Genomic DNA, 10,035 nt, shown 5'->3' on the forward strand with positions numbered 1-10,035 from the left:
TCACACTTCTTCCATCACCATTGATATTGCAGGCCTGGTTCAGTGTATCTTGAACGACGATAATATGGATGTGCCGAGGATTGTGGCAAATGAGCTGGAGAGAGTCGCTCTGAATGGGACTCGTCATGGCGATGGGGTAAAATGTAGATTGATTTTTCCTGGACTTATTATGGGTTTTTGCAGGAAGGCTGGAGTCCGGTTTCCACCTGGGGGAATGATTCCCATGGATGGAGTTATCGATGATATTTTTGCTAACATGTAATGTCTTCCTGGTTGCCGTCCTCATGGTGTTGCTGCTAATGCACCTGACCTTCCTGATGCTGCTCGAGCTGTTCCGGTTGCTGCTGCACCGCCTGCTGGTTCTCAGTATGGTGATGCAAGTGATTGGAACTATCAGATGCACATGGCGCATCAGAGAGCCTTTATGTTTTTGCAGGATTCCATCCGGCAGTTATCTCTTCAGCAGCCTGTAGGTTCCAGGGATAATCTTTCTGCTTATGCTTCATGGCCTGGTGGCAGACCAGATCCTGAGGAGGGGATGGAGCAGGATGATGAGGAGACTTCTGAGGAGAAGTAGATTTTATGTTGTTTTTATGGTTTTGTTTTTTTTTTAGTTTTTATGTTAGCATGTTAGAATAATTTTCTTTGTTTTGTTTTTAAATTTTGTTCCATCCTTTTGGATGAGGGATTTTGAAAGGCTAAGTTTATGCCTTTAGAAAGTTAAAACCGTTTGGTGTGGTTTTATATATATATATATATATATATATATATATATATATATATATATATAAGTTCAGTTTATTTTATTATCGCATTGATTTTTAAGTCGTTTTATTTTTAGTTTAGTATTTATGTTTAAGAAATAATGGTTTGTGAAAGTTGTCCTGATGATTAATTAGCTGGAACACGAATTTTTGTTGTCACGATGAATGTGGGTGATGCAAAGCAATTTGAGTGGTAATGATATAAGTTGAAAACTGTACGTGCAAGGTACATCCTTTATCATTTTCTTTATCAAGTACCTTTGATTCTGATGCTTTTAATTGTACAAATTAGTTGTCATTAATTTCTGTTGGTAAAATTAGTTCAATTGTGAATCACTTTAGCCCAGATTTAGTTGCGAGGAGACTTTCCACTGTATATATATAAATTGTGCTGGATACCAGCAATGTGCATTTTAACTCGTTTTCCTTATGATTAATCTTGCATTTTTATTAAATTATGTTAAGCATGAAAGTGATCAAGGCGTTTTGTTCCGCACTATGAGAATAACTTCCTATCCAAATGTAACCTACCCGGTGAGTGTGTGAGTATTTGCTAACTACTTTGAGCCGTTTGCCAAGATTCTTATCGGTTAAGCTTGTGTTGTATATTGATCTCTTTACCGATTTTTGATAGAATCTTGATGATTTTTCTTTTTACCTTGAACTGTTGCCATGAAAGATGGTTAGGATTGATTCCTTTTTGCCTTAGAATAGGGAGCATTCTTAATTATGTGATGGTGTAATACGGTGAACTGACTTTTTATCGAAATGTGCGGATAGCAAGAGTCGCCACCGACTTTTATTTTATCCAATTGGAAAGGCTAAAAGAACAGGAAAAGGCCTTTTAAAAAGATTTTGAGTTCGGGGGGTAAGTTATGCAAAGGGAAGGTGTAAGGCACCCTTTGCATCCATGGTTATCCATGGGCTCTTAATTGCTTAGCTCACTTTGTTTATTTGAAATGTTTGAAGTGTGTTTGGAAAAAAGATTTTGAATTAGAACTTTAGCTTGTAAATAAGCGTAGTCTTTTGAATTTGATTTTGAAAAGAGTGGGAAAATGTTTGAATTTAGAGCAAGCAATTAGTAGCAACTACCCTAAGTTTGAAAAACGTTCTTTTAGCTTTTCGGGCGAAAGGATCTATCCATACCATAAGAAGGCAGGAAGTCTTTCAATTGGATGTTTAAGGGTCATCGGAAATAATCGTTCGCCATAAGACTGTCCCTTGCCATAAAGAGGGCAGGTAGTCTAAGGGAAGGATATTATAGTCATTAATCTTTTTAGGCATCATGCGAGGATACCTTAGCAATTGGGACAATTATCTTTTACCGAGGCAGCTTCGAGGGACAAAATTGATGATATCACTGAATAAGGCAACCTTTGCTTTAGGTATCCTCGGAATCGAGGGACTTTGACTATTTAGTACCATTAGAGGCAACAGGCAACAAGGCAACAAAAGAGGTTACCCTAAAGGTGAGTATGTGCACCAATCACGTGATTGTATTCAGATAATATTTATCTTATAATTATAGTTATTCTAATTCTGTTAAAGGCTTGCACTCCCTAAGATTACTAACCACGCAGTTTAAAATTGCAGAATTTAAAGGCGGAAAGGTAAATGTCCTACGCTATTACAATAAACACCTGCGGGGAAGGGGGAATTAAAAGGCAAAAGAAAATAAGAGGGATCAATAACTATCTTTGAGTGGTTTGATCTTTTCGAACCCTTGATTGACTCTGATCATCTGAGAATTAAACGAAAAATGATGGTGGATTAGTGTAGGAGAGATTTGTGTAAACCCTAATTCAATCTATAAAGAAAAGTAAAATAATATTTAAAATAAATAAATAAATAAAAAAAGATTAGAAACTTAACTTCCTGATTGGCATGGTGCGTAGTCGGAGGATTTCTAATTAAACCCTGAAAAGTTAAACACAAAGAAGAGAAGCGTTAGTGCATTTAAGATCCGTTAACTATGGGTATAAACCCTAATTTATAAAATAAATAAATGGGATTGAACAAACCCTAAAAGGCTAATGGAATCGAAAGTTCGATAAGATGGCTAGATGAGCCATAATAGAATATAATAATTATAAGGTTAAACCTAATATTTTAAAAATAAAAATTAAAGGATTGTAAAGAAAATCGAGTTTTTGATTTAAAAATTAATTATAAAACTATTATTTATATAAATGATTTATAGCAAAACAAATAAATAACAAAAAAATGATGATAATAATAATAATAATGAAAAAAAGGAACAAAAGATAATTATGTAATTGAAAAATAAAATAATAAAAAATTAGAGAAACTTAGCTTTGGTTCTGTGTGGTGGTGCCTTGAAGGAGTATGGTGGACCATCGCCATCTGGGTCCTTGGATTTGGGCGTATGGGAATCCAATGGTGGGAATCGGTTGCTGCATCATGGACGCGTGCTGACTGGATGCGTCAGATTCCCTTAGAACCTGCATGTTAATGAAATAAAAAGATAAGTTGAGACCCAGCCAGGAATCGAACCTGGGTCTTGATGGCTCACGAATGTTCCCTTGGCCAGTTGTGCTGCATGCTTATCTTGATATTTAATGGGCTTAAATAAATAAATGAGAAAGCAAAAGCATATGGGAAAAGTCAAAGAGCAATCCCTGTAGGGCCCACGCGCAGCCAATGAAAGGATGGAAAGGAGAGAGAGAAAAGCCATCCTCGTTGACCAACCAATGGAGATGCAGCATGCGTGATTATTATCCAGAATTACTGTTCATCATCTTCCTTGTAGGTACCTGCGGAAATTGCTGCAAGTTTACCCATGGAATTACCTACAGATTTTTGCAGGTTTTTCCTCCTTCAATTTCGTGACTTCAGGGCTGCCATGGGTGACGTCGCATGAACCTAAACACTGCCCAAATCCACTAACCCCATCCTTACGACCAAGATGGTGCAATTATCTGGGCCGGAAACGCCCTAAAAACACGAACACGAAGGTGCATCACCTCTTTGCCCTAGCCATGGTGAGTTTCGGTTAGGGCATTAGAGCTTCCATTCGATGGTTCAGATCTTCTCTTCCAGTCACCAAAGAGCTCTAGTATGGTGGATGAGAGACCTAGTATTTATAATAGGAAAAAAACATACAATGAGAGAGAAACAGGAGAGAGAAAGAGAAAAAGGTGAGCTGAGAGTCGATAGTGAGTGGACGGAAGTTACAAAAAAAATATGGAAACCTAGAGGAGCTCTACAGAACAAATGGGATTCAAGGAAGGGGAAGACCAACATGGAGGGTGAGGTGGTGTGTAGCTTTTATTTCTCTGAGTTCCCTGATGATTTTGGAGCTAGGGAGATGTTTGATATTTTCAAAGACTTTGGTTTGGTGGTAGAGGTAGTCATACCGCCGAGAAGAGACAAGAGGGGGAAGAGATATGGCTTCGTGAGATACAGGAAGGTAGAGGATGTAAGAATACTGGAGATAAGTTTAGACAGTATCATCATCAAGGGAAGAAAGATCCATGCAAACGTGCCAAGATTCCAAAGAGGGATGGATGGTGGGGTGAAGAGAGATATGGTGCAGGAGATAGAAAGAAAAGGTGTAGGAAGCACACGAGGAAACCCAAGAAATATAGGAGGAAGTTATGCAGATGTCCTAAAGTCAAACACGTTCAGGAAGCCAACGAAGGAGAATAGGCCGTTGTTAGGGTGGAACAATCATGAACCCAAGCCTAAGTTCACTCATCTTGAATTCCAGGTAGAAGAAGGCCATATGAAAAGATTCAAAGATGCATATGTTGGTGTCGTGGAGAATCCAGGGTCAACATATGTCGTCCAGGCGGCGTTTCATGCTGAAGGATGCTATAGGGTAAAAATTACACCTATGGGAGCAAACTTGTGTCTCATGGAAGAAATGGAGGTTGGTGAAATAAAAAGGATGATCACGGATGAATCTGATCTAATACTGAAATGGTTCTCTGATATTCACCCTTGGTCACCGGCGGACGTAGACAATGAAAGGTTGACATGGATGAGTTGCTATGGTTTACCTTGTCATGCTTGGCAGGAGGAGTTCTTTGAATTCATATCAAAACCGGTGGGTACTTTCGTTGTGATGAGGAAACGAAAAACCTATCAAAACTGGATGTTGCGAGGTTCCTGATCCGAACAAAATATACCTTAACATTAAACGAATGTTTCAACGTGGGTGTTAACGATGAAGTATATTGCGTGAAACTAGTGGAAGATGTACATGGTCCTAAAAGAATCGTGGTGCCGGAAAATGCGAGTGAATGTTTCAGTGGCTCATCGGAGACGGAGGGTGAATCCTGGGAAGAAGAAGATAGCACGGATATTGAGGCTGATAATGTCGATTTGACAAAAGACGACAATCAGAATGTCACTTCTCTCCTAGGTGGCGTTGGAACTGGTACCCAACCAATACAAAGCAAGTGTGGTACGTGTGAAGTTGGAAGGTTTTTGGAAAAGGGAGGTTTAGAAAAAGACACGCCTACTACTGTAGCTATAAAGTCAAAATCAAAAGCTGATGGTAAGGGAGCATTTATTGAAGGTGAGGTGGATACCAAGTCAACATCAGAGGTGGGTTCTCTCCAAAAAGAAAGGAAACAAGTGGCGGGGCCAGGTAACGGTAGCTTAACTTGTCAAGTGGGGGACTCTGATGATTCGGACCCTATTTCTGGATCACCGTCACGGCCCATTGGGTTTGCCAGCATCCTCAAGCCCAAAAAAGTAGTTCCCATTGAAGAAGTCTATCAAAACCTAAAAATACCTTTTGCCCCTTCCTATTTCTCTGCACTTCTTCACTCTCAGTCCCACCCTATTGTACCTTTTGCCTCCAATGCCTCACCGGGAGATGCTATTTCTTGTAATTCGAAAGATAGTCTAACTAAAGGCGGTCTTCTCAGTGAGAATTCTGTTGGGGGCTCAGGCATCAATCAAGGCAACAAGCGAATCTGGAGGGCTTTGGATGGATTTCCGGCAAAAGTATGGAGTTCTATAAAGGATTTAGGTGTTGAAGGTGAGGAGGATGATGAAGTATTCGAAGGAATTGTTCGGGAGATTGAAGCAAGGGAGAGAAAGCAGTTCGAAACCAAGAAGGAGTCTACTACGGTTATCCCATGAATATTGGATCATTCAATATTCGTGGGGGTGGTGGTTCGGCCAAGCGAAGAAGGGTGTGTCAGGTCCTGGCTTCGGCAAGGACAGATTTGTGTTTCATCCAGGAAACAAAGATCAAAAGTATGGAAGCTCATTTGGCAACAAGTTTTTGGGGTAATTCGGATTGCGAGTGGTCGGCATTAGATTCAGATGGTGCATCAGGGGGCGTTCTCACAATCTGGAAATCAGGTATTATTAACCCTATTTCTAGCTTCAAAGGAAAAGGTGTGTTGGGAATTAATGCAGAGTGGAAAGGCAGGAATTGTTATTTCATAAATATCTACTCACCTTGCAATTTGGCAGAGAAGAGATTGGTTTGGAAGTTTTTGCTGGAAAAGAAACATAATATGCCTGCAGGGGAATGGATATTAGGGGGGGACTTTAACTCTGTAAAAAAAAAAGAGGAAAGAATGGGGAAGAATCTGTCTAATAGGGTGGAAATGGAAGAGTTCTCTAAGTTCATTGAACTTATGGAAGTGGTGGATTTTCCTCTGATTGGAAACAGATTTACCTGGATTAACTCTAATGGGAAAGCACGTAGTAGAATCGATAGATTTCTATTAACAGAAGGAATTGCAAACCAATGGAAAGCAGTAGCGCAGATAACTGGTAAGAGGGACATATCAGACCATCGGCCAATCTGGATTAAGACAAGCAACTCAAACTGGGGGCCCAAACCTTTTAAAGTGTTCAATTGTTGGTGGGAACACGAAAACTTCTTAAAATTTGTGGAGGAGGAATGGAATAGCTGCACGATTTCTGGAACCAGGGCATATATACTCAAAGAAAAACTTAAATACCTGAAAGGAAGATTAAGGTGGTGGAATTCTAATGTGTTCGGCCATGTGGACTTGAAAATTGAACAAGAGGTGGAGGAGCTTGATGGGATCGAAGACGACTGTTTGGTAATAACGAATCAGCTGAGCAACGAGAGTTGGGAGAAAAGAAAGCAAGTGCAAGAGAATATTTGGAGAAACATCAACCTCAAGGAGAGTATGCTCAAACAAAAATCTAAGTTGAAATGGATAAAAGAAGGGGAGTGTAATTCAAGATATTTCCACTCGGGTTTCAAAAACAGAATGAGGAACAATTCCGTGGTTTCCTTAAAAACTGAACATGGCTACATTGAGGAGGTTGGGGCGGTAAAAAGGGAAGCGAAGAGACATTTTGAGGAGAGATTTACTAAAACTACTAGACCGAGACCGAAGTTGGCAGGGGTAGAATTCAACAAACTGACTGAAGGGGAAAGTTTGGCTCTAGAGGAGGCGTTTTCAAAGGAAGAGATTTATGATGTTATTGCCAACTGTGATAACCTTAAAAGCCCTGGGCCAGACGGCTTTAACCTGGGTTTCATCAAAAAATGCTGGGGGATTGTAGGCGAAGACGTGATTAAGTGTGTCCAAGAGTTCCATCTTAAAGCTCGCTTACCTAGAGCTTTCACTGCATCTTTTCTGTCCCTTATTCCTAAGGTGGACCACCCTCAAGATTTAAATGATTTTTGGCCTATCTGCCTCATTGGGTGCATATACAAAATCATTGCAAAGCTGCTTGCTGCCAGGTTACGCAAAGTCATTGGTAAGCTCATCTCTTCTTCCCAAACTGCATTTGTTCCAGGGAGACAGATCTTGGACGGGGTTCTGGTAACAAATGAGTTGATTGATCATGCTATAAGGAGAAAAAGGTCGTGCATTCTCTTTAAGGTAGATTTTGTGCAGGCATTCGACTGTGTTGATTGGGACTTTTTGAAGGAAATGCTTAGTAAAATGGGGTTCGGTGGGAGGTGGTTAAACTGGCGGGAAGCTACGGTCTTCACAAGCAATATTTCAGTTCTAGTAAATGGGAGCCCAACATCTGAATTTAAAGCAAATCGAGGATTGAGGCAAGGCGATCCGTTGTCGCCTTTTCTGTTTGCTATCGTGGCTGAAGGTTTGGCGGGTATGGTAAGACAATCAATTCATCGTGGGGGTTTCAAAGGTTATGAACTAGAAGGAGGTGCTTCTTATGATCTATTACAATTCGCTGATGATACAATTATGGTGGGAGAAGGCAGCTGGAAGAATGTGTGGGAGCTGAAGATTATTTTGCGTGGCTTTGAGATGGTTTCAGGACTTCGGGTAAACATGTGGAAGAGTAAACTTTATGCAGTGGGGATGGAGCAGCATTTCATGCAAGCGGCATGTCATTTTTTAACCTGTAAGCTTGATAAAATTCCTTTTAAATTCCTGGGTTTGGTTGTGGGCGATAATCCAAGGAGGATGAGCTTTTGGGCTCCCCTTTTGGCAAGTTTAAAGGCACGTTTCAGCCCTTGGATTGGCAGGCTGTTATCTATAGGTGGCAGGGTTACTTTGCTAAACTCAGTAATTACCAATGTTCCTATCTACTATCTCTCTTTTTTCAAAATTCCCAAAAAAGTGCACCTGGAGATTATAAAGCTTCAACGGAATTTCTTATGGCATCATTCGTTGGAGAGGAAAGGAATAGACTGGATAAGCTGGAAGACGGTCAACAAATCAAAGGAGGAGGGTGGCTTGGGTATAAAGAATATTTGGCTTTTTAATAGAGCTCTTCTAACCAAATGGTTGTGGCGCTTTGTTACTGAAGAAAATAATATTTGGAAGGCATTGCTTGAAGAAAGATATGGGAACTTGCATAACAGAATAATTCTTAAGATTAGACAATCAAGTAAAAAGTACAAATCAGTCTGTTGGAGGGATTTGATGCTGATAGGTGATGCGGTGGAGAATTCTGGTTTTGTACAACAGCTGACCAGCAAAATAGGAGATGGAAACAGAACTTCGTTTTGGCATAGTAGGTGGATTGGGCAGAGACCCCTCAGGTATGTTTTCCCAAACTTATTCTCTAGCTTACAATGTACTGATGGAACCGTGGCTATGATGGGAGGGAGAATAAATTCAGATTGGCATTGGAACATCCCTATTAGGGAGGAAGTGGCTACTGTCCTTATACATCAAGAACTGGAGGAACTTCTGGCTATTCTGAATGAAGTAGAACCGAAAGCTGGTGTAAATGATAGGTTGGTCTGGTCTTTGAATGGATGTGAAGGTTTTGAGGTGAAAAGGTATTATTTGAAGCTACAAGATCTCAGTGATGATAATGGGTAAAATTTGGAGGAGGAAAATAGGGCAGCCATCAATTTAATTTGGAATGCTTCGATGCCATCGAAGGTCAAGGTCTTTGCGTGGAGGATGCTTAAAGATAGAATTCCGACTCGTATGCAACTTCTACATAGAAACATCATAGAAGTCAATGAAGATTGTTGCTGTGTGCTAGGCTGTTCAGCAATAGAAGACGTCCAACACCTCTTTTTGGATTGCGGTAAAATGAGGACAGTATGGATAAACATCTACCGGTGGTTGGGAATTCATGTGGATTTTACCGTGGACTGTGGGAACCATCTTTTGCAGTTTGTGGATAACCTGAAACGGTTCTGTCCGGTGAAGAGAGCGGCCTCACTTTGGGCTGCAGTTTGTTGGTGTGCATGGAAACATAGGAATGCAATCTTATTTGAAAATGCAATGGAAGACTTGGAGGATCTTGTGCACAAAGTGAAGATGTACTCATGGTGGTGGATGGCAATAGGTTGTAGAAAAATGGTTGTATGTTCATTTTATGACTGGTATAACTATCCCTTAATCTCTATGTCTATGTAATGTTTCAGGCCCTGTAATGTAGGTTTGATTTCATGTAAGAAGTTGGGTTTGAGTCTGGTGGTTTACTCCACAGAACAATTGTAATGCTGTATTTTGCACTACTGGTGCTGTTGTTAATATAATACATTGCTTATCAAAAAAAAAAAAAAGTCACCAAGAGCTCATGCAAATCATTAAATTCAAGGTAAATATGTACAAACATAATAAACAAAAATTCAGAACATAAGATATAGAATGAACATGACGCCAAGGTTTCACACGTTATGGGACTTCAAAAATCGTCCACTCTTACCCTTTACCACTTGTAGAAAAGGTCAGGATGATTGTTCATACTTGGAGAAGGCTGGAACGGTCAAACGAATCCCTCACCTTTCTTTGGAATTTTTGGAGGCTTGGAATCCTAATATTTGGCATTATTTTTTTCGTGCTCTGTGGCTGCATATGTTGGT

General features: G+C 40.1%; 1 protein-coding gene across 1 annotated transcript; it reads left to right on the forward strand.

The window, feature by feature from the left end:
• Nucleotides 1–9,088: 9,088 nt before the first annotated feature.
• On the forward strand, nt 9,089–9,670 carry LOC131631064 (uncharacterized). The gene is made up of 2 exons (XM_058901852.1): nt 9,089–9,552; nt 9,595–9,670. The coding sequence occupies exons 1-2, from the start codon at nt 9,089–9,091 to the stop codon at nt 9,668–9,670; spliced, it is 540 nt and encodes a 179-aa protein (XP_058757835.1).
• Nucleotides 9,671–10,035: the final 365 nt, after the last annotated feature.

This window comes from Vicia villosa, unplaced genomic scaffold (genome assembly GCF_029867415.1).
Source record: "Vicia villosa cultivar HV-30 ecotype Madison, WI unplaced genomic scaffold, Vvil1.0 ctg.000761F_1_1_3, whole genome shotgun sequence".
NCBI lineage: Eukaryota > Viridiplantae > Streptophyta > Magnoliopsida > Fabales > Fabaceae > Vicia > Vicia villosa.